Raw genomic sequence first — 24,876 nt, forward strand, 5'->3', positions numbered from 1 at the left:
TACTTTAAGGTTTGCATTTGTGTTCTTAGATTTAGACAATTTTCTCTGGTTGGTAGATGTAGTATTTTATCCTCGAATTTTAGTTGTAGCTGCTTTAAATTTATTGATTTATTTCGACAGAGTCGTCTGGAATGCTTTATCTTCTGAAGCTTACAAATGTTACTGTTTGTTCAAATCATGATTTGTTTCACATTTGTTGGAGTTCACCATATTAGTGACTTAAGTAATAAAGTCTCTAAGATATTATGTTGTATGAAAAGCCTCTAAGATGTTTTGTTGTACAATCTGTATATTAATTTTCTAAAGTATGTATGAATACATTTCTTGATGTGTGTTCTATGAACTGTCACATTACAAATTTTAAATTAATGCATTTAACGAGAATGTGATTGGTTTATATGAATTTTTTTCCTCCCCGGTTTGCTTTTACTTTTATAATTTTTTATAAATGATATATATTACTAGGTTAGTGATTTGAAAGTTTTGAACATGGTTTATTTCTAATGTTGAATTATTTGTTTTATAAGACTTAAAGTATTTTCACCCTTGCTTTGAAAAATACCTTTCCAAATTCTTTTGCAAATTGAGTTGTCACATAGTTTGGATTGCTGTCTTTGAAATTGAATCACCCGTGTAATTATGTAGGCTAGATTTAGGACAGAAAACTACTGATTCTAAACTGATTTTTCTGAAGTGTGATGGTGACTTGAATAAATAGGAATCCCCAGGAATCTTTGACAAATTATTAAAGATTCAATACCTAAAATTGGTACTCCCTTGAGTGTATGATTTGCATATCTCACATGGGTTTTGGCTTTCTCATGCAAGGTTTGTGGTTAACGTCATTGATCAGACTCTGCTTTCTAATTTAAAAAATTAAGTGGTTTTGTTACTCTTTCTTTTAATAATTTACTCTGACCTGGAAAACAACATGCAAGTTGCCATGCATTTGTCTTCTGGTTATGGGGTTGCAGCTTAACAAGAAGCATGCACTGTACTTCTGAATGCATTTTGTCAAGTATATTTTGATTCATTCACCTGATGAGTGTCAAATATTTGAGACACCTTGAAAAGAAGATGGGAGTTTTAAATTACTGTTCCCTCTAAATTGTATACTAATACACGTACATAATTATGACATCACTTCCTTTAAACATTGTAAAGCTAAGAGAATGTTAGTTACGTTTTATTGTAGTAAATTGTTATTTTTAAGGGAGCTAAAACTATGACTTACAATAGCTAGTACTTGGTTCCTTAATGCTTCAGAATTTCTCCATAAGGACCTGGTTTCAATGGCACAAAGTCTAGTGTTTGGGGAATATTAGAAAAATCACTTTTGCAGCCGGAGCCATCAGAGAGGAAGGGAGGAGTTTGCAGGTCAAGTAAACTTTTTGGTCTGTGAAATTACTTTAGGACCTGGGAGAATTGAATGTAAGTTTAGGTAGATCTGGTGTTTTCCTGTTTGGGGAAATAATGGCAATACTTAATAGTCATTATGTAAGTTTGTTACTCTTTTGAAGTTAATGCTTAAATACAGTGTTACACTTTGTATGTCATGGTTTTGGAAGGTTTAAAGTTCACTTTCAAAGATATTTTGATTTGGTATCTGTAAGTTTCAAGTACTTGAAACAAAGTTTTAGGGATGGACAGAGAAATGAGGATCACACACTTACCTAAAATAATTCTCAGTGGGGTTGACTTCAGTAATACCGAATAATGGGAAGAGAAGGGAAAGTGAGTCCAAGTGTGCACACAAAGAGCTCTGTGTTCTAGGACGCTGCGTTTTGATTTTATCATAAAAGTTTATTAAAATTTATCTCCAAACCCTCTGCCTTTGAACCAGATTTATTTTGATAAGCTGAGCTACGGGCAAAATCTGCTTTTTAAATCAGCCTTTTAGTTGTCAGTCTTAAAAGGCTGGGGATGGTTAGAAATTGGCGTAATGCAGTTGCCTGTGAACTGGAACGGAGTTTTTTAAGTGGCAGCCATTTTATGATGCTGATAATTCTTAAGAGTCGGGATTTTTTTGAGAAGACTGAAAATAAAGCATATTGAAACCTGAAATACCGAAACATCTGCCCCTCTCTCCCCTTTTCGTTCTTTGGTACTGAAATAAAGGGCAGCTTGGTAGTTAGCGCAGGCAGCAGCTCTGAGCCCCTGGCATCTTGGTGCAGGTCCAGCTCAGTCACAAAATGGCTGTTCCTTTGTGCCGCAGCGCTGACAGACATACTGCATTGCACTGTGTACTCGCCAAACAGCAGGAAGTTGCCGTGCGGAGTTCAAAGGCCGGCCGGCGCCGGCGCCGACTGCTGATTGGCTGTGCGCGCGCCTGGCAACAGCGGGTCAACAGCGGCGGCCTTCGGGCAGGCTCCACCCCGTGACGTCAGGTCCCTCGCCACAGTGAGGAGCGTACGCAATGACGTTAGTTGCGTGCGCAGCCTGGGTGGTTCCTTTTCGCGGAACCAGCCGCCCGCTGAGGGGCACGGGGAGGGGGAGGGGCAGGGACGCTGGCTGGGACTTTCCGGTGGGCGGCCTTTCCCGGCGGCGTCCTCCGCCCTCTCTGTGGCCGTCTCCACCCTGCGGCGTCTGTTCTTTACCCAACCCTAGGAATGGTTTTCCTGTTTTAGAAGCGGCTTCTGCTTATGGAGAAAGTGAAGGGCAGTAATCGGGAAACTTGAAGTCGAAAACCTGCGTGTTTTTTTCAATTTTCGTTTTCCTTTCTCATATCCTAGGGGGTTCTTTTTGTGTGTGTGTGTGTTTTTCCTGTGAAGATTAGTGAGTTTGTGATCATTGACTAAAAGCGTTTCACTGTCAGGAGATATTTTTATTTTAATTGAAAGTTGTTAATGGTGTTAACAGCTGCTGTTTTAATACATGGCTCATAAACAAAGGGAAGATTATTTGAACTTGTCCCCGTGCATTTTTACTTGGTACCAAACATTTTCTCAATTGACATTTGATGGAGAAAAACTCAGGTCAGTATGTGCAAAGTGATTCATTTTTAAGAGATAATTAGGTAGAAAAGAACAAGAGACTTTGACCTCCTTAGTAATTGTTAGTTTACTAATATTAGGTAGACAAACGAATACAGCAATAGCTGTTAGAAGACAAGTCTTTTTAAGTGTTAGAGCTCTTCCTAAAGAATAGTGACTCCCGAAGCATGCGCAATAGTGGAATTCCTTGGTAAAATCTTAGGAAACTTTCCCCGTTCTGGAAATTTTAATTCAGTCCTGATAAACTTGTTAAAATATTACAGTGATGCTCATGGTCTGCCTTGTTTAGCAACCCTTGCAAGGATTTCTGGTTAAAAAAATAATCATAGCTTAGCAACCATGACTTTATAATTTGGTCACATGTAAATGGCAACCCACTCCAGTCCTCTTGCCTGGAGAATCCCAGGGACGGGGCAGCCTGGTGGGCGGCTGTCTCTGGGGTCGCACAGAGTCGGACACGAATGAGCGACTTCACTTTCACTTTAATGAAGTTAAGCACAAAGGAAAGACGGTATTGGTCTGTAATCAATACTGTAATTGTACCCCGGTGAATAGTTTTTTTCCCCAAGCTTTTGGGGGTGTTTTAGCAGTAAGTGGAATATCAGTCAGATTGCTGGCAATGGTTAAGATTTTTTCTATAGAGTAAAATAGGATATTTCCAAAGAGATGTGAACTCCTGAGTGCAGGTAGAAATGTTTATCTGGGCATGTCGTGAATTTCTTCTGAATAAAGTTTGTAAAGTAAAATTCACTACATTATTAATTGGTTTTGTAGGTTCTCATAGTCTTGGTTCTTTAGGAGGAATTCTTTGTTGAAACTTAGGTGAAATTGGGTTTTCAGTTTGTTTTATAGGCTTGTTTATCAAATATTCTGTAAGTGATATTTCAGTCATATGCTCAAATATATGATGAAAATTTTAACAGCCTTAGGGACAAGTACTTAGAATTTGAAGTTCATTAACATATTAGCAACTTAAGGTAAATATAAAGCAAGAAGAAAGGTTTGTTCTTCCTATATTTTGTGATTGAATTCTGGTTACATTAAAATTTTATTTGCTAAATGCCCTAAATTAAAAGAGAATTAAGTAACACTGCAGTTGTGTTCTAGGATGTAAACTGCTCTGTAGTAGATGTCATAGATATTACTGTGTGAATTAAAATGAATATTATGATGCATCCTTAATCTCTGTGAACTATTTGCATGCTACTTGGAGCCAGTTAACTTATTGAAGCGGAGTATTAGGTCTGTTCATTGAGCCTTCTATGGATTTTTCTCCTGTGTGCAGAATGTCATGAAATGGCAAGAAAAGTGCTGGTTAATCTTTTTTCTTTCTTTTGGATTCTTGTTTTGAAAACCTGCGGTTTCCATTGAAGGTGGGCAAACTATTTCATGAGGAACTTTACTTATAAAAATTTTTAGTAAGTTACTTTTTGAGAGGTGAATCTGGAAGTTCAGTTGCATTTTACTCGACAGTATGTGAAGCTCACAGATTTTATAATTGGTTGGCTTACTTATCTCCTTCCATATGCAGCTAAACCCCTGACAATTGTGAGATATACCTGCTAAAACCACCTATTTCTAGACTCCTGTCCTTTCACACATAAAATGTGGCACAGCCAGCTTGTTCTGACATAAATTTTAAGTGACTGCTCTGTGTGACATCTGTTAATTTTATTCTGGATCATAGCATCAATTTTTTAAGGGTTTTTTTTTTTTTTTTGGAAAGCCTTAAAACTTGGTTGGATTTCTTGAAGAGGTTTCCTTTAGGGAAGAAACTTTTTTTAAAGCACTCAAGAGTTATTTTGTATACAAATAAAAATAACTGTGTTGCCTTACTTGCTGGTGTTTGTTACTATAGCTGACTACCTCCCTCCTGCCTTTCAGCCTGACTGGACATTGAATTCAAATTCATAGGTCACCAAAATTGCCTGTTACTACCTCTTTGGAACTTTAGTGTTACTAGTATAAAGCTGAAACAACAAAAGTTGACACAGTTCAATAAATGCTAGTGAGTGTCATATGTTTGTTAGCAGTAATTTAGCAGTGTTGGAGCACATATTTTATATTTTATAACTGGAAGTTTATACATTTTAATCACCTTCATTTAACTCCCTGTCCCCCCGGACTCCTCACTCCCCTCCTCCTGAACCATTCCCAAGCCCTGCTTCTGGTTCTCAAATCTCATCTCTATTTCTATCATTTACTTTATTTTTGAAATGTAATTGACCTACAGCATTATGTTAAGATGCTTGGCTAAGGTCACCTTTTTTGTTATTTTAGTGATAACTTTGGAGAGACCCCACAGTTTTGGTGGCGGGGGGTGGGGGGTGTCTCCTCTTTATGAGGAAATGTTGCAGAAGAGTGATAAGGCATCATTGTAATGATAGTTCTGATTTTATACTTATGATACAGTTCTAATGAGTCATTTTGTAATTTGTGAAGTCTTTAGCTGTTTCTTCTCTGCCTGGCCTGGCGAGAGTTGTGTACAATGATGGGTGCTAGTGCAGCATTTAGGGTTCCCAAGTAGCTCTGGTGGTAAAGAACCCGCCTGCCAATGCAGGAGACACAGAGAGACTCAGGTTTGATTCCTGGGTTGGGAAGATACCCTGGAGGAGGAAATGGCAACCCTCTCCAGTATTCTTGCCTGGAGAATCCAATGGACGGAGGAGCCTGGTGGGTTACAGCCCATAGGATCACAAAGAGTCGGACATGACAGAGCACCCAGGCATGGTGCAGCGTTTACTTTAGTACAGGCAACTTTTCCCAGTTCAGACCAGTGAAGTACATTGCTGGAATTTTCTGATTTTTAAAGTGTGGATATGGGACCTCCCTGGCGGTCCAATGGTTAAGATTCAATTCCGCTGCTGGGAATGTGAGTTCAGTTTCTGGTCAGGGAACTAAGATCCTACATGCCTTGCAGTGCGGCCAAAAAAAAAAAAAGTGTGGATAATGACAGTCTTCATTGGGTTACGAACATTAAATTATGTAATGCTTATACAGTGCTTAGCAGAGACACTGTTAGGTTGAAAGTGCTCAATAACTGCAAGCTACTAGTAACACTTTATTCCTCATATTTCATCTTGCTTTTTCAATACTTTCTAAGTTCCTCTTTAAGAGCCAGGTTGCCCCTGAGGCTGGTGGCCAGGCCTCCCACAGGAGTCAGTTTAAGCCAATTAGGGGAGAGGTTCAGATGATTTTAGAAGGCAAGACAAGACCTCTTTTAGTTAGTTGAAACCTTGGGTGTATTTTGTAGTTAATCCTAGAATTTTTTTTTTTTTTTTTCTTTTTCCTGAGAAACCCAGCCTTCTGCAGGGAGCGTATGAATCTCTCTGGACTAGACCAGCTTGTGTTGAGTCATAGTCCTCTTGGCAGTCACTCTGAGTAGAGGCCTTGTTTCTCTGGTTTACCCTCTGCCTCGTTTCCATCTCAGGCTGTACCAGAGGGAATGATTCATACCAAGGTGCAGTGCTGTTTGTATATAAATGTAACTGCTATAATATTTACAACAATTTATAGAATTGGCTATAGGTTGCTTTTACTAATCAGTCTTCCCCGTAGTGGCATTTATTTCATTTAATGTAATGCTCAGTGTCCAATTTATTCTGTTAGACCTGTAGTCTCATGATCTGTGTTTCGTGTTTCCACTACTTCATTTCCTTTACTTTTGGTTTATGAGTTCATTGGGTTCTGTTTTTTGTTTGTTTGTTTGTTTCTACGTCAGACCTTGGAGAGCTTCTAAAAATACCAATGTCCAGCCCAGCCCTTGTGGTTCGGTTTTAAAAGCTTCCATGTGTTTCAGATTTGCCTGTGTTTCCGTACATTGACGTGTTTCCATACATTGACGTGTTTCCCTATGTGTTTCAAATCTTCTGATGGAGCACTTGTTATATTCTGTTATAACCCTTCGTCTCTCCGTTACCTGTCCTGGTTTCTCAGTTCCCTTTTTAGGGCAACTGGCAGTTGGTCTGGAAGCAGTGGGGGATGGGGTGCTAATAAGGAGGTGGTGTATGGAAAAGAGGGAAAGTTTCCGTTTCAACGGGCATGTCAGATCCTGCTGTAGCATACCTTTAAACTGTTCATAGTGTTGGTTTTTTTTTCCTTGTCCCCAATTGCTTTAAACTCTAGCTCTGTCTCTTCCTTACTGTGATTGTCTCCTTAAACCCTCTTGTTGCTCAGTTGTGTCCTACTCCTTGCGACCCCATGGACTGCAGCATGCTAGGCTTCCCGGAGCTTGCCCATCGAGTCGGTGATGCCATCCAGCCATCTCATCCTCTGTCGTCCCCTTCTCCTGCTCTCAGTCTTTCTCAGCATCAGGGTCTTTTCCAGTGAGTCAGCTCTTGGCATCAGGTGGCCAAAGTGTTGGAGCTTCAGCTTCAGCATCAGTCCTTCCAATGAATATTCAGGGTTGATTTCCTTTAGGATTGACTGGTTTGATCTTGCAGTCCAAGGGACTCTCAAGACTCTTTTAGAGACTTCTACAAGTTTGGATTCCATAATTGACTTTGAATGCAGTTGCATTCCATTCAGAATTCCTTCCCTCCCCCAGCTGAGAAAAGGTAGCTTAGGGCTGAGCAGTTGCCCTGTGAAGCAGTTATTTACGGTGATACTTGTCACCCATTGGTGGGTTGTGAATTGTAACCATTAAAAACGGAATAAGAAAGTAGGATGTAAAAATAAACCTCAAGGTATTGCATATATATGAGTTATTTCTCAGTCCAGCCATGGCTGGTAATCTTTCATTTTGGATTTTATCTTGAAGGAAAATAACATATGTGGTGAACATTTTATAGGAAAATACCAGAGTCGATTTACATTTTATGGAGTGCTCACTGTGTCAGGCACAGTTTTAAGGGGTTTCGAATGTATATTTTATTTAGCGTGAAGGTTAGTGTAGCAGGATTGCTAGAGACCTCCTTCCGCTAGCTTTCCAAGGTCGACCTTCCCCAGAGCTTGCCTTTGAATTTGTGTGGGTGGGCCTGCATCCTGCTGAGCTTTTTTATACTAACCTGTCATCCCATTCCTTCAGTTGGGTTGTATATTTAGCTAGAGAGTTTGTAGTTACTTCTCGAATTCGTTTTTGCTGGTTCTACTTACAATGTTACACTTAGGTTAAATATCAAACCAGTAGATATGATTGTTGAGAAATGTTTCATTGAAACCTGTGTTGATTTATTTTGGAGAGGTTCAGTAATTGCTAACGATAGTAGCGACTGCTATGAGCCTGCAGCTTGTTATAAATCCTTGGTACGTGTTCATTTGAGCCATCTGTCCTCACATTGTGTCTGTGAGGTAGGCATGATCATCACTCCTCTTTTGTAGACGAGAAAACTGAGGCACAAGGTTGAGGAAAGGGTAGACTTGGATTCAGGCACTGGCAGTTTGGCTCCAGGATGAATTATTATAGATGGGTAAGCGGAAAGTATATAGGTGATTGAAAATGTAGAATAATTCTATTTACCTTAAACTTATTAAGAAACCAAAAGGTGAAAATCACCAGTGTGACTGATGAAGAGACACATCGCTTTTCAAAAGGCCATAAGGCCATACTTTTACGTGAAAAGATTCAAGTTAAATTGTCTCCGGGAAGTCATTGCCCTGGGGTAGTGTGAGGGACTGGTGGGTGGGTGGAGCCCTGCCCTGGAACCTTGCCCTTGTCTGGTCTGACCTGCTCCCGCCACACGTGCACTTTGAGTTTGGCCAGTTTGTAGAGGATGAACTTCTCATTTTTGTCTTTTGCTGTTAGTAAACTTAATTCCCACTTCTAGGCTCTGCATCAGAATCACTTGTGAATTCAAAACACCAAGGCCCGTACTTGATTGGATTTTGGGAGGGGAGGGAGGGAAAAGGAGAGAGGGGAGGGGAGGGGGCAGATAATCAGAATTGTGCTCCAGGTGTGGCCTTGCAAAAGCCAGGGCTGAAACAGCTGTTCTATGCATGCACTAGAGAAGTAGTTCCTGAGGGTGGTGGGTGTCAAAAGTCTTAACTAGAGGGCATCTTCAGTTCCAGCATACGTTATTCGACCTTCAGATGGAGACAGCATATGGCTGGTAAGTTGTCCTTTAGAGGGAAGTGGCTCATGGGTCATATTCTTGCAGTGCTCCCTTACTCTTGCTTGATTAAAAGGTCTGTTCCCTCTGAATTTAGCTTTATATAGGCATTTAAGTCCCCAAATCTACTTGATAAGAATCACCTGAGTTGCTTGCTAAACATTCCCAGGCTTCTTGCCTGGAAGTTGTAACTCAGTCGTTCAGGGATGTATGTGTGTTCAGTCGCTTCAGTCTTGTCCGACTCTTTGTGACCCAATGGACTCGCCTGCCAGGCTCCTCTGTCCGTGGGATTCTCCAGGCAAGAATACTTGAGTGGTTGCCATGCCCTTCTCCAGGCGATCTTCCCAACATAGGGATCGAATCCATGTCTTTCTTGTCTTCTGCATTGGCAGGCAGGTTCTTTACCACTAGCACCATCTGGGATGGTGCCCAGGAATCTGTGTTGACGACAGGCTCCCTTGATTTCTGCACTCAGGCAGGTTTGGGAAATAGGGGCTAATGGGACAGGATTTTGGGTCTGTTCTATTTCTTTTTAGCTGTTGAATTGCAGACAGGACCCTCTGAGCTTGTTTATTTAAGATAGAAGTGTATGTGTCTCTTGGAAGTTAGAATTAAATAATGCTTTAATAATCTAGTTTTGAAATTAAGGACACCACCTCCCCACACCCCTGCAAGACTTTGGCAGCGTCTCGAGGTGTTTTTGGTTGGGGTTGGACTGCAGTTGGCATCTAGTGGGTAGATGGGTAGGTGGGTAGCGGCCAGGGATCCCGCTCAACATCCTGCCATACACAAGGTTGTATTTCTCCACCCCCTCCCCAACAGAGTTGTCTGGCCCAGAACATCAGTGATGTCGAGTGTGAGAAACTGGTTTAAAACAGTAAAGTTTTTGCTTCAGTAAGTGTTGTCTGGGCTATTGTTCTTAAGAAAGTTGGGAGCCCTCACCTTTTCTGTGACTGGTTCAGGGACCTCACTTCCTGTGACAATGTGGGCATAAGTTCCACATTTACTATTGAGCTTAGCAGCCAGGACTTTTAAATCTCCTTTGAACTCTGGAGTTACTGTCTTATAAAAATCTAAAACACAATTGCCTGAAAGTTATTACTAAGGAAAGAAAAGACTCAAAGGGCTGAAAGGAACTCCTGGTCAAACAAGTTCATCCAGCTTCAGGGTTTAAGTGAAGTCGCTCAGTCGTGTCTGACTCTTTGCGACCCCATGGACTGTAGCCATCAGGATTCTTTGTCCATGGGATTTTCCAGGCAAGAGTACTGGAGTGGGGTGCCATTTCCTTCTCCAGAGAATCATCCCAACCCAGGGATCGAACCCTTATTAAAGTTATTAATAAGGAAAGAAAAGATTCAAAGGGCTGAAAGGAACTCCTGGTCAAACAAGTTCATCTAGCCTCAGGGTTTAAATAGGGGTAAATGCATCAACTGCTAAGCTCATTGATACGGTGGATTATGTCTTTGTTGTTCAGTCACTAAGTCACGTCTGACTCTTTTCAACCCCATGGACTGTAGCCCTCCAGGCTCCTCTGTCCCTGTCACTTCCCAGGCAAGAATGCTGGAGTGGGTTGCCATTTCCTTCTCCAGGGGATCTTCCTGACCCAGGGAACGAACCCTTTTCTCTGGAATTGGCAGGCGGGTTCTTTCACAGCCACCAGAGAAACCCATGGTGGTTTGTAGGGCTAGTTTTTCTTGTAACTTCCTTTCATTGCATGAACGGCTGGTCTTCCATGTTGTTACCTGGGTAGAAAACTTGACTTTTGTGTAGTCCTTAGAGCGTTATCAGATCCGGATTGGGATAAGTGTTTGTGAAATGGGTATTTAATTTGTGCCTTACCCAGGCTTCTTCTTATAACTCACTTGTTCCCTAGTGATTTGTTTGCTTGGGTTCCATTTGTTTTACGCTTTTCTAAACTATTAAGGACCACTCCAATGTTTCCTGGTTATTGGTCAGCAGAAGTAGAATAATAGAGATAAAGGTGCCTTCTGCCTGACACAGTTGAGAATTTTAGAAGCATGGTTATGAAAGGTAGATTCCCCCCCACACCCCCCACCCCCGCTGACCATTTCTTAATCTTGGAAGCAAGAGGTGGTTACTGATAGGACTTAACCCTTTATTTTCTGAAACTGTACACGGCATTTTGGTGTTCATTTTGTCTCATATGGGTATTGGGTTGGCTGAAAAGTTCATTTGCCTTTTTCCCAACCTGAACATACTTTTCAGCCAACCCAATACCTTTTTCTGAAAAGAGAATCCTTGGTGTTTGCAGTGTTAAAGTAAATTCCCAAAGAATTGCTGAATCCGAGGATGATCTGTATCAGAGTACTTATTAGTTCTGCAGTGTTAGAAACACAGCTCTTTTTTGAGAAGTTAAGAAAAGTTCAGAAAAGTTCAAAGAATGAAATTAAAGTTTTAAACAAGATAGATACAGTTAAAATCCTATTTACCCCTTTTCCCTTGTCATTCTCGTGAACTTGGCATATGAAAAACTTGGCATTTTAAAACTTATGATTCATGCACTATATTTTGTGTTAAAAAATATAGCCTTGAAATTGTCATATCGATTTTTATAGATGACGCATCCCTAGTCTTAACTGCTGTAGTTAATTGCGTAGTATGATTGAGTGACTGAACTGATGACTTTCATATTTTATCTTTGCATTTTCATATATGAGCATGTAAATTAATTCCTTTTTTAAAATCTTGTGAGCAGATCTCTGAATATTTTTATACTTTTTTAAAATCTTGTGAGCAGATCTCTGAATATTTTTATACTTTTCCACCTCTTGCACATGTTTGATGATTTGTTAAAGTTATATACCCACTGATTGAATCACATGATTCATACGTGTATTTTTTAGCTCAACTGGATAACACAAAATAGGTTTCTAAAGCTTCTGCTGATTACTTTTCCAGTGATCATATATGAGTACTATTACCCCTATTTTCTCATCATCCTTTAATGTTATCAGACTTTTTAATTTCTGCAGAGCAGAGAGTGTAAAATTAATGTGTTGTAATACACTTCCCAAGTTACTGCTGCTGCTAAGTCGCTTCAGTCGTGTCCGACTCTGTGCGACCCCATAGACGGCAGCCCACCAAGCTCCACCGTCCCTGGGATTCTCCAGACAAGAATACTGGAGTGGGTTGACATTTCCTTCTCCAGTGCATGAAAGGGAAAAGTGAAAGTGAAGTCGCTCAGTCGCGTCCGACTCCTAGAGACCCCGTGGGTCTGCAGCCTACCAGGCTCCTCCACCCATGGGATTTTCCAGGCAAGAGTACTGGAGTGGGGTGCCATTGCCTTCTCCGCCCAAGTTACTAGTGAGGCCTAATTACCTTTTTTTTAATGTTTATTGGCTTCTGCTGTTTGTTTTTTTGTAGTTGCATGTTCATTTCCTTTGCCATGTAATTCTTCCTGTGTTGTATGTATAAATCCTTTGTTGTGTGTACATTGAAATTTCTCAGTCTCTTGTCTTTTGAACCTGACTTAAAATGAAGCTTATTCTTCAGAGTCATGGGATTTGAACCAGAGGTGGAGGAGGTCTTAAAGATACGATTCAACTTATTAGAGGAACTATATCTAGTGTTTTTTATTACCAATAAGAAACTTGTGACTTAATGATCTTTGCCTTTCTGTCCTCTTATGACACATAGGAGGGATTGAGAAGGACTTGTCCTGCGCCACCCTTGAAATGGTTCTGGCCTTGATCTCTTGCTGGGTGGTTTAATAATCTCTTTAACTGATTATGACAGGGACAGCAACACCACTTAGAGGTTAATACTGTGGATTTCATAATTCACACTGTGGGGATGGGGTTGACATAGACACATACTTGGGCAAGAACTCTTCTGTAAAATGAGGGTACAGATTAGAGGAGAATGTTAACATGACACAGAAGTGCTCCATAAATGCTAGTTATTTTATTATTGATAGTACATAGTCTGGAAATAAGCTTTATGGAATTCCAGTGTAGATTGCTTTTTGTTTTTACTAGATTTTGCTTTCACCACCACCAACCAGAAAAACAAGCTCTGCCAAGCAGCTCGGCCATTTTGTAAGTTTAGGAAAATAAACAGAACCCACCGAGTGCTGAAATGGCAGTTCTTGGGCAGAGAACCGCAGGCTTGCTCTTTAGTCAGGTGTTGCTGTGTTGCCCTCTTGTGGTCATTTGCAAAAGTGATTAAAAAGGGAACATCTTGCTTTCAGTTGTAAAGACACACTTAATCTCTGTATTTTTGCCAGCTTGAAAGGGATTTTGAAGAGTTATCAAATCTTTTTTAGCAGTGAGTGACAGGAAGTGTGAAGCTTTTTTAAATATTTTTCTATTGGAATCCAACAATTCCCAATTTTGACTTCAGTCCCTTTTATTTATTTATATATTGTGTTTCCATTGTTGCGATTGTTCAGTCAAAAATTACAACTTACCTGCAACTTAGGTTTTGTGTAATTTTTAGGTAAACTTGTTTTTCATGAGAATTCTGTATGTATGGTGGATAATCATTCTCAGAAATTCCATTTTTCATTGCCTTATAGCTAGCTATTAATGCCATTGGAAATCAGGTAATTTTATTACTTTAATTTAGGTGAAAGCTTAGTTAAAGGACTACTTACCCTTTAACTTGATTTGTCCTTTTCTTCCAGTCTTGTGGACTTTACACGTCTCCTAAACATCGCAGGCTACAATTTAATATTGATAGTATTTAGTATTATTATTAGGCATTAGTAGTGAATCTTCATAATATTTCAGGAAATTTCGTGTCCTTTGAATTAATAATTAGGTCATCAGTATCTTAAATGTGGAGATATTTATAGTTTTTTCCTAAATATTCTTTTTCTAACTCAACATTTAGGAACTTGCCCTCCTAGGAAACGTATACAAATTAATTGAGTTATAGCTTTATTAAGGCTTATTTTTTAAAACATTCCCCTCCCTAGAATATTATTTTAGGTTGCTTAAATCTGACTTGTTTCAGAAATGATTAAAAAAAAAAAAACCCTTGGTTTTACTCTGATTCATATCTTTAGTTCATTTTGTGTAGGATTGGTGATTCTTACACCCCTTGCCTTGAATTTGACTCTCGGTTGGATTTATTATGAACAATTGGAAAGACTAAAAAGATTGATATTTAGTGAATGGCTGGGAACTCAACCACTCAGCCTCAGTCCTAAAACCCATCAATATCATTTTCTGATTACATCTGCCTCCCTTTACCTCCAGAGGTAAATACAATTGAAAATTCCGTGTTTTCTCTTGGATTTGACTTTCAGAGTTAACTGTTTTTGAGGGCTTCCTGTGTAGCTCAACTGGTAAGGAATCTGCCTGCAATGCAGGAGACCCCAGTTTGATTCCTGGGTCAGAAAGTTCCCCTGGAGAAGGCATAGGCTACCCACTCCAGTATTCTGGGCTTCCCTGGTGGCTCAGCTGGTAAAGAATCCACCTGCAATTCAAGAGACCTGGTTTCTATCCCTGGGTTGGGAAGATCCCCTGGAGGAGGGCATGGAATTCCTGGAGAATACATCTGTCTCCCTTAACCCCCACAAGTAAATACAGTTGTAAATTTGATGTTTTCTCTTGGATTTGACTTTCAGAGTTACTAGTTTTTTTTTTTTTTTTAATTGCACAAGTAAGTAATTCATGAAATCCACAAGGTACTTAAAATAACCCACCCCATAGAGTAAACCACTGTTAGCAATTTGGTGATTAAAATGGTTTTATGCACGTAGCTATGTACTGACAGAAACATGGATGTGTTTTTCTTACCTGAAAGGTGTTGTATGCCTGCTCACATTTCCAGAGGTTACTTTCCTACACAAACACAAATACAGAGCTGCACATGAGGCATATATACAAAAATATAGTTTTGTTTGTTATAGTGAACAATTTGAAAATCTAAATATTTTTCTCAGGAATACAGAGATACGAAAGTGTATCAGTGATATTTGTAGCTTATTCGTTAAGAGAACAATTAAAAAATAACCTAAATGTCCCTTTAATAAGGGAGCCGTTTAAATAAATATGTATTCATCCTATGAGGCCATTCAAAGAGAATGAGGTATTCATGGACACAGGTATCCCTTGATGTGGGAACTGGTATCGAATTGTTTCCATCACATTGGCAGTGACTGATGGTATAGGTTGCAAGAGGGCACAGGCCTGAGATGATCTAGGGTGGAGACCCAAGACATGAGGGTCAGAGCCTGCACTTTTTATTTTTAACTGGTTACTTTTTTTTTCTTGCTTGGTGACCACCTTCTGAGTGGTCACAGGTGCAGAATAAGTGAGTTAAGACGTGTTAGTCACCTGGACTAGTTAACTTTACTGTGCCGAGGACCCAGGAAGTCAGTAAGTGTAACGGGGCCTTGAAGGTACTAGTCACTGTTACAGGGATCAAGTTGATCGGCTGAGTCTCTAGGACTTTGAACTCTTGTGGTGAAGTAGAACCTGAGCTTTTTAGAGCCACACTTAAAGTGGAATTTCTGCCTCACTCCCCCCAGCACTTTCTAGTTTTGTATTGACCAGTTTATTTAAAACTTCTGTTTTTTCATCCTCCATATGTGGATAATAATGCCTAAAAGTGTTGTGCTGGGGGATATATAAGCCAAACAGACATGTAAGGTACTCCGCATATTGCCTGGCATCTATTACATAATTGGACAAATGATAAGTCGCTTTCCCCTTCTGCTCCGTTTCCCAAGGTAGACACTCTCCCACTCCCCGTGTTCTCATTGCTTCCTCATGTAAACTGAAGTCCCTCTGGCTGTTTTGCTTGCTGTGAGTCACACGGGATACTTGGGTGAATGCCCCTTCCCTGTGTACTGTCCTGTTCATTCTGTGGACGCATCTGTCAAATGGTAGCCCCTCATTTCTAGTTTGGAAGGGAGTGGGGGTAGATAAAAAGCCTGGCTCTTTAGAAGCCTTTTCTGGCTTTGTGCCATGTGTCTTGTCTTCTGGTTGCTAGACCTGAGGTCCTTGTGTTGGCATTACTTTAGGTTCTGGGCTGCTGCTTGCTTTCTCCTCTGCTCTGCCTCTCCTAAATGAATAGATAGTTTCTAAGCAGAAGAGCTGAGTGAGCTGTCCACCTTTTTTTTTTCCTGTAGAGTCCATCAGATTTAGGTCCCTTCTCTTTATAGTATCCTCATTCCTGCCACCATGCCCCTGGCTCTCTTTTTAACATTGAAGAACATAGGGTGGTATATTGCCTTCAATCTTCCCTTGCCTGAGATGATCTAGGGTGGAGACCCAAGCCATGAGGGCCAGAGCCTGCACTTTTTAACTGGTTACTTCCTCTTTTTTTTTTCTTGCTTGGTGACCACCTTCTGAGTGGTCACAGGTACAGAATAAGTGAGTTAAGATGTGTTAGTCACCTGGACTAGTTAACTTTACTGTGCCAAGGACACAGTTTTATTTTTTGGTGTGACTTCTGCTGTCATTTACCTGTTGCTCTTTCCTGAGGGGGGCTTGGAATGATGAAGTTGGGGTTGTATGGGAAGCCCAATGGCAGTCTTTATTGGATTAGTCTCTTTGTTTTTCCTTTCCTTTTAAGTCTACCAGGTCTGGGACTCACCTGCAGGAAATTTTAGGGCAGGAGTTCTGGTTTGGGGTTAATGTGTGTATGTTTTTAATTTGCACCTGTTTTTGAGAGCCATTGATTGGATAATTGCAACAATTGCATTTTTACTGTTTGAGTGACTCTGCCTTGGTTTTGTTTTGTTCTGTGTTGGTTGCTTTTTTGTTTGTTTGTTCCTTTTGTTTCGGTTTGGTTTTGTCTGTGTCTTGAGGGAGGGGCTGAATAATGAACAAATAAGACTTAGTGGATTCAGACAGATGTACCTGGTTTCAAACCCTACCTGTGTCATCTTGGAGAATTATTTAACTACTTTTAAGCTTCAGTTTTTCTTCATGTGAGTGAAGGACAAAATAATATCCCCATTTTATTTTTTTTTTAAAGAACTAATCTATATAAATTATGTGGCATATGGCATCATACAAGTAAATCAGGAAATGGTAGCTGTCAGGGATGTTAAAAATGGCACTAGTGACATTATTTGTAAATAAGAATATAAAAGTATGTTTGAAAATTTTAATCTTGTATTACCAAATTACTATCTGCTGTCATATTAATGCTAGGATTTTTCTTTTAAAACCAATTTATGTGGCAGTTCTTAAAGTTTTTTTTTAAATCTTTTTTTTTTTTTTTTTAATTAAGTCATTCAGCATCTGAAGAAGCTTCGGGTTCAGACTCAGGCAGCCAGTCGGAGAGTGAGCAGGGCAGCGATCCAGGAAGTGGCCATGGCAGTGAGTCAAATAGTAGTTCTGAATCTTCGGAGAGTCAGTCGGAATCTGAGAGTGAATCGGCAGGTTCCAAGTCCCAGCCAGTTCTTCCAGAAGCCAAAGAGAAACCAGCCTCTAAGAAGGAACGGATAGCTGATGTGAAGAAGGTATCGGCCTTGCTGAACAGTACAAGTGTGCCGCGTGCCTGGACCAGAGAGCGGACCTTTGCGTTCCTGTGGAGAGCTCTTTAGTGTATCTTGATAGTGAAAATTCATCTGCAGCTGCCTTTTCTAGTAATATTCTGTCTCTGGATCTAAATGGGGGCTGCTATCTGCTCTACTAGTTAGACACAGGCTATGAGGAAAATATTAATAATTATGTGAACCATCATATAGAGCAGAGAGACATTTTTGTTGTTTTGATTTTTAGCATTTAAAAAAGATGGTGAAATATATATATATATTTTAGCACAATAGTGAGTAATACCAGAGAAAATCATTCACAGATGATTGTGAAATGGAGTTGTAGTTTGGATGATTCCAGTCCAAGATTAAGGTATGTTTTATTTTATTAAAGAATAGAAGGAGAAGTACTCCGCACAGAAAAGTAATTATCTGTACCTAGGCAATGTAGATATTCTTCACCTGACAGAAGAATTTTCCAGCAGAGAATGCAAAAAGGTGAAAACTGAGTTGCATAGAATTTTCTCACTGATGTCCAAACTTTGGGATGCATTCCTTTTGGGGAAAAATAATGACTTGGTCTAGGTAATCATGAGATGCAGCTGATCTTTTGAAGTTCTAATTTGAGAGAATTAAGTTTAGAATCACTAAAAATATTTTAAAATTGCTTTTAGAAATTTAAAAATGTCTTATGCTGAAAGCTTTATGAGAAATCAGTTTTTCCTCTAAGATACAAATCTATGTCTGCACACAGAGATCTTCCCAGGAGGACAAATGATTTTAAATTACCTGCAAGTTCTATAGAATAGCTTCAACAATCCTGGAATTAAAAAAACAAAGTGGCTTATAACTGTTGGCAGAATTGAGATTACCTGTTATTTCAGTTCTTCTGTTCCCAGTATAGTCAGTGCTTAAGGTTAATGGCCCTGATGGGTTGGTGGGAGGTTGGGGAATGCTGGTCGTGTTGTAGTGTTAGGGACAGGGAAATGAAAACTGTCCTTGCTAACTCATCACCAGAGTAGGGACTTTCAGACACTCAAGGGTTGTGCTGTGTTGCCTGCTCAGTATGTGGAGACCTTTCACAAGAGATGTTTCAGGTGGGGACTTATTTCGGAGAGACCCTGTGTATGGAAGGCACCACTTAGAGTATCTTCCCTGAGTGTCATTCAGCTCAGAAGTTTACCTGCAGAAGGCCTTGCCTGGCCATCTGTTTTAACTTTCTTCTGGACAGTGAGGAGTTCTTTGCTTGCAGAGAGTAAAGCAAGCAATAGAAACCAAACTTGCACAGGGCATTAAAACTTGACTAAAGTCACGTTGACTGGGATTCTGGGAATCAACTGCAAGGCCAAACAGATATGTGTGTGTGTAATATACATATATATGTGTAAAACTTAAAGAGAGACAGGATTAAGACTGCATGTCACAATGGAAGGACAGCTTTAGGCAGAAATGTTGAAGTTAAGGTGATCAATTTTAAGAAGTTAATAGATACACGGATGGATGTACTAGCCGGTTAGAATGATTAGGTTATGACTTCAACAGTTATTCTGAAACGAGCTTCTAAAGAACGCTCTTGGTTCTCTGTACACTCTTCTCTTTCACATGGTAGCTTTTATTGAAGAGTTGAATTAGGTCTCACTAGCCCTCAAAAGGACAGATGGGAACACAAGATGATTTTAGGATGTACACATTACAGTGTATGTTGTAATAAAGTCCCAACGGGTGAGCCTGAATGCCTAATATTTTAAAATGGTAAAACTAATTAATGTAGTTCTGTTTAAAGAATTAGCCACCCAGTTAATAAACACTAATTCTTGTGGAGCCACTTCACAGCTCTCAGGTTCAAGAAAGGGTGGGGTGTGGGTTGATTGGCAGGGCTGGAGCAAAGCTCTTGCTGCCTCCCTTTCTCTGCCCCATCGGTTTGAGCTGTGGACATTCACTGCCTTTTTTGCTTTGATTTCCTACTGCTTGATTATTACTAATTCTTGGTTGTATCTTTTGTCCTCTGACTTATTATTCTAAGGTTAAGGATTTTTCCTTTTTGTAAACTGAGGACACTGAACTACATGATTATATGGCTTCTAAAATGCCTATTCCTAGAACATCATGCTTGTTATCTTTGTAGGGGTTGTTTTTCTTTGGCTTTCTTGGGATTTTTTTTTTTTTAAAGGTACTGTTGATTATGTCCTCCCTTGATTTTGTGACATATTGTGCTCCTGGATCGTCTTTCATCATTTTTGTCTTTTTAGGGGTCCACTTTCCACACATTTTATGATGAGCCACAGCCCAAGGCTTCTCTTGCCTCACTCCAAATATTTTCATGACATTAGCTGCCTCCCATATTTCAGTGGCAAACCCAACTTTCTAATCCTGGCTTTCAAGCATCTCTTCTAAATGTTTAACTCTGTTGTGCATCTTCACTTTAGTGTTCCACAGTCTTTTAAGTTCATTTTGCCTATAGGTGATTGATTTCATTAAAAGAACACAACATGGGCTTCCCTCATAGCTCAGCTGGTAAAGAGTCTGCCTGTGATGCAGGAGACCCCGGTTTGATTCCTGGGTTGGGTAGATCCCCTGGAGAAGATAAAGGCTATCCACACCAGTATTCTTGGGCTTCCCTTGTGGCTTAGCTGGTAAAGAATTCTCTTGCAATGTGGGAGACTTGGGTTTGATCCCTGGATTGGGAAGATCCTTTGGGGAAGGGAAAAGCTACCCACTCCAGTATTCTGGCCTGGAGAATCCCATGGACTATATAGTCCACGGGGTCGCAAAGAGTCGGACACGACTGAACGACTTTCACTTCACTTCACTCACGCACAACATACTTATCAGTCCTTACCTGTGGGAAGAAGAGTGAGGCTGGGGATTAGATGAATCCTTAGAGCAGGCAGAAAAGGGGGGCCTTTTGTATTTTTTCTTTTGATTTGTTAATTTGAGTCTTAAAGTGAAAGAAGGATTATTTGGGGAGATACATACTCCATAGAAAGAGCGTAGGCCATCTTGGAAGGCAGGAGAGGCCAAAATCAGGTCTTAAAGGCAAAGGGTTAAATACTGTTAGTAAAATGAAGTGTGCTAGAGCAAGGGTGCCAGTGGGTCTCATTCTGAGAACTTATAGCTGAATGTTCTAAATACTGAATTTTGACTGTATCTGGCATGTTGCACATCCTGAGGAATTTTTAAATATATGCAGATGAACTGATTATTACTTAACAAGAGTTGGTGGTGGGGCTCTTTTGATTTTATTTGAGTTTCTCAGATGAGTCTTATGCAGTCAAAGCTGAAACTGAAAGGATTAGGGACTTAAAGTTCATAAGTAAATATTTTTTAGTGGAAGCAGTTGTTTTCTTATTTCTCCATATTATTCAACTGTAAGTTTATATTTTGACAATGGGTGAGCAACATACTTTCTAGTTTAATAGCCACGTGGTGACGAAGAGGCATTGTCACAACTTTAATGAGTTCTAGGGTAATATGCTTTATTCTTTTTAAAGATGGTCCTTTATTGTCTCTTTAAACAAACCAATCCCTTTGATATTTAGCTATTTGAATTCACTTAAATTGAAATATATGTTCCAATAATGTAAATAGTAAATGGGGGTCAAGAAAAAAGATTCATGTGTAGTCTGTTAATTTTACAGATGTGGGAAGAATATCCTGATGTTTATGGGGTTAGGCGGTCAAACCGAAGCAGACAAGAACCATCACGATTTAATATTAAGGAGGAGGTAAGAAAAAACAGTGTTTTAAGGGGATATGTTCACACTCTTTATCTTAAACTTCATCCTTTCTGACTCTGGTTTGTATTACCATGAACTTCAGGCGTGGGAGTTAAGTGACTGGAAAGCAAGTTTTCTAAACCTAATACAGCAGGAAAAGCCACGTGTGGCTTTAAAAAATAATTGCCAGAAAGATCATGTAGTGTATGCTTTAGTAGAGTGTTAGAGTGTTATATAAAACTGCCCTCAAATTGTTTGTTTGTTTGTTTCTCATAGTGCAGTTATTATAGCAAGAAGTTTACTTTTTAAAACATCAAGTTTGTAAATTCTAGATTTTGTTAACTGGGTCACTAAGCAAAGGTGACAATGGAAGTAGTTTCAGATTTACTGCTGAGAAAGGGAGAGTGTGCTTAAGTAATTATTTTATTTTACCTAAATTGTTAAAATTTGGTTTCCGAGTTCATTTTTAATGTGCAATACAAAATGTTGAACGCATATTTACTTTCTGATCAAATTTTCTGAGATTGAATAGGTTGATGATTTTAAAAATTAGTGTTATGTATTGGATTCTGTTGGCTCTATAGAATCAGACCTTTTCTCAGTTTGTGTGAAGTTTTTGGGGAAATCCTGTTTTAACTCTGTGTTAGGTTTATAGACTACATTTTGAAGAGGTGTACTTTGCTCTCTCAGTGAAATGTCCCCTCTGCATTCTTTGGAGGACTTGGCTGTTCTTAACTATGTAACGTCCTTCTGATAACAGTTAAATATTAGTAGCCAAAGGTTAATGCGTTTGGGGCAGTAAGTATACTTTAAAAATGTGATTGACCATAACACCTGCACTGCATTTATGGTGTTTTATTTTGAGTGACCTCTGAGCTGGTTAACCTTAGTTAGCTTTCTTTTTCCATGTTTGTTATAACCAAGCACATGGTGTATAAACCTTTTCCCTTTTGTATATAAATTAACACATTGTCGGTAGGTCACAGTACCAACAGAAATGGGAGTATTTTGCCGATTTGTTTAACTCGTGGGGAAAAGATTGTTCAAATGTCCGTGACTGTAAACTCACTTGGTCTGCTGCTGTCAGCAGAGTATTGCTGACTCTTGGTTGAACAAGCGCTTTATTGAGTCTGAAATGAAACAGGTTCGTAGTCACCGCCTTTAATGGCACATTAAATGTTGTGTGGCATTTTCGTGCCAGACATTCTATATCAGCACCCAGTATGGTCACCATTAGACATGGGTCTTTTGAAATGTGTATTAGTTAAAACTAGGTAAAATGAAAAGTCCATTCCTGAGTGACACCAGCCACATTTCAGGGGCTCAGTCATGTGTGACTGCTGGCTGCTGTATGGGCCATTGTAGATACAGGACGTTTCCTTCATCACAGAAAATTTTATTAGACTATGTTCTTTCAGAAGTCAAGCTGAAGGAAATACTTCCTGGCGTTACAGGTAACTTAGCAGTAAGAGACAAATTAATTTTCAAAACGGAAGAGTGAACACCACCAAACAGAGGCTTAGGTGTCTTTCTGTCTGAAAGCTCACACTGAGTAATGTTGCATTGAGTAGATTGTGGAACCGGGGTTCGTGTTGCCCCTGAGAACTGTGAACTAAAGTCTGTGATCTTTTTCCCCCTCACACCCTGAAGGCAAGTAGCGGGTCTGAGAGTGGGAGCCCAAAGAGAAGAGGCCAGAGGCAGCTGAAAAAACAGTAAGTCTTTCCTGGGGTAGTTGCTCACTTGGGGAGTTTGGAGCATGCAGATGCTTCTGGGACTGCCTTCCTTGTGTTTGCAGTTCACCCTGGACCCCAGAGTCCGCTTCTGTCTCTTGCTATCTTGGCTTCCTGTCTGTCTGAGTCTGCTGCAGCAGCAGTGGCATTTGAAGTTTCTAGTTTTTCAAATGTTAAATGTTGGGCTGCTTTTCAGGGCACACCACAGCTATTCCATCTTATTTGCCCTATTAGCCCCATTATTTTTTTTTTTCTTAAAAATGTGCACAAATCCCAAACATACAGGCATTTGGTGTTCTGTTCCAGTTAAGCAAGGAACACATTTAGATTGGCTGTTTTTCCTGTTTGTTCTCTGTGTTGGCGTGATAAAATTATATTGATTGGACACCCATTTTAATATGAAATACATTATTGTGTCCGTGTAGTTTTACTGTTGGCAGTTCATAAACAAGAAAATTTTAATTCATGGGGTCAATGTGAAATCCCTTTATGATATGGATTATATATTTGTTATTATAAAACTTTAAAAATTTTACTTATGGTAGAAGAAATTTTGATCTTTTTTTTTTTGAGAAATAATTAAATCTTTATGGGGTGGAATGTATGAATCCCTTTGACAAACTGAATTCTACAGCCTATCTTCTCAGAAAAATACTCAAAACCCTGCACACAAATTCAGGGTGTCCTTTGCTCTTGTTGAGAGTCCCAGTTACATCTTCTCTGTTTTAAAGTATTAGTAATCCTTAATTTGGGCTTCCCTGGAAGCTCAGCTGGTAAAGAATCCGCCTGCAATGCAGAAGACCCCAGTTCGATTCCTGGGTCAGGAAGATGCCCTGGAGAAGGAATAGACTACCTGCTCCAGTATTCATGGGCTTCCCTGGGATCCGTCTGCAATGTGGGAGATCTGGGTTTGAGCCCTAGGTTGGGAAGATCCCCTGGAGGAGGGCATGGCAACCCACTCCAGGATTTTGGCTTGAAGAATCCCTTGGACAGAGGAGCGTGGGGGGCTATATAGTCCATGGGGTCGCAAAGAGTCAGACGCGACTGAGTGACTAAGCACAGCATAATTCTTAAGTATTTGGCCTGAGACACAGTAACATGAGTCTTTAAGTTTCCCCATCTCTAAAACAGGGTAATACTTACTCTGGTAACCTAACAGTTATTAGAAACTATGCTAAGAAAAGTCATAGTATTTAATTTTGCCCTGCCCAGAGGGCATACAGTTTCCATTTGTGTTTTAAATATTTCATTAGAGGTGCAGAAATGATAACTGTAGGCAAGCTCCTGCTTCCTGGCAGCTCAGAAGGCTCTAACCCTGTCCCAGGGCCTGCTCAGGAGATCTCAGTTTCCCAGGCTAAAGGCTTTGGAGGCTTTTTGGGAAGTCCATGCATGTGTTTTTTCCTCCACTGTCTGGCTACATTCTGCTGGTCCATTGGTGGGAATCTAAATGTACTGTACTTGAAAACCTGAAGTCCTAATTTTTGTTTTTTTGGCCACTCTACATGTGGGATCTTAGTTCTCTGACCAGGGATTGAACCTGTCATCCCTGGAGTGGGAGTGCAGAGTCTTGACTATTGAACCGCTAGGGGAAGTCCCTGAATACCTCATTTATGTAGCTTTATTTGGGTGTGAGAAGCCCTCCGTTTTCAGCCCCTGTGTGATACATCAGACTTGCTATTTTGACTGATTTCTGTATTTACTTTTCCCTCTCCTATCAATCCTGAGAGCTCTCCAAAGTAGGCAGCTCTCAGAGGCCCTTGTGACCGTTCTTTGCCCGAGTAGAACCTTTCCATCCCTTGTCGGGGGCTGGCAGAGGGGGTGTCTTCTGTGAGGCTGCTTGTCTGCTCCTGGGCTCTTCCTTACGAGCTTACCGTAAGCGGAGGTTCTCCTCGTGCCTGTTTGTCTGGGCGCTGGGTTGGCCTCGCTTCATGC

The 24,876-nt window shown here is 40.1% G+C and overlaps 1 protein-coding gene across 13 annotated transcripts in view; it reads left to right on the forward strand.

Moving 5' to 3' along the window:
* Window positions 1–24,876, forward strand: part of CHD2 (chromodomain helicase DNA binding protein 2) — a 113,640-nt gene that overhangs the window by 1,735 nt on the left and 87,029 nt on the right. For 4 of the 13 annotated variants that reach the window (XR_014071334.1, XM_081550378.1, XM_081550384.1 and 1 more), the window contains exons 1-4: window positions 2,469–2,975; window positions 17,252–17,483; window positions 21,137–21,223; window positions 22,865–22,926. Coding sequence is in view for 12 of the 13 variants with exons in the window: in XM_081550378.1 (XP_081406504.1) it covers window positions 2,875–2,975; window positions 17,252–17,483; window positions 21,137–21,223; window positions 22,865–22,926 (482 nt within the window). In the remaining variant the exon portion in view is untranslated. Of the gene's footprint in view, window positions 1–2,252; window positions 2,422–2,468; window positions 2,976–4,220; window positions 4,367–8,312; window positions 8,402–8,993; window positions 9,041–17,251; window positions 17,484–21,136; window positions 21,224–22,864; window positions 22,927–24,876 lie in introns of those variants that run through there. The other 9 variants (XM_081550380.1, XM_081550382.1, XM_081550385.1 and 6 more) reach the window with 5 other exon arrangements.

Source organism: Giraffa tippelskirchi, chromosome 12, assembly GCF_054371585.1.
Source record: "Giraffa tippelskirchi isolate mGirTip1 chromosome 12, T2T-mGirTip1v1.2.pri, whole genome shotgun sequence".
Classification (NCBI taxonomy): domain Eukaryota; kingdom Metazoa; phylum Chordata; class Mammalia; order Artiodactyla; family Giraffidae; genus Giraffa; species Giraffa tippelskirchi.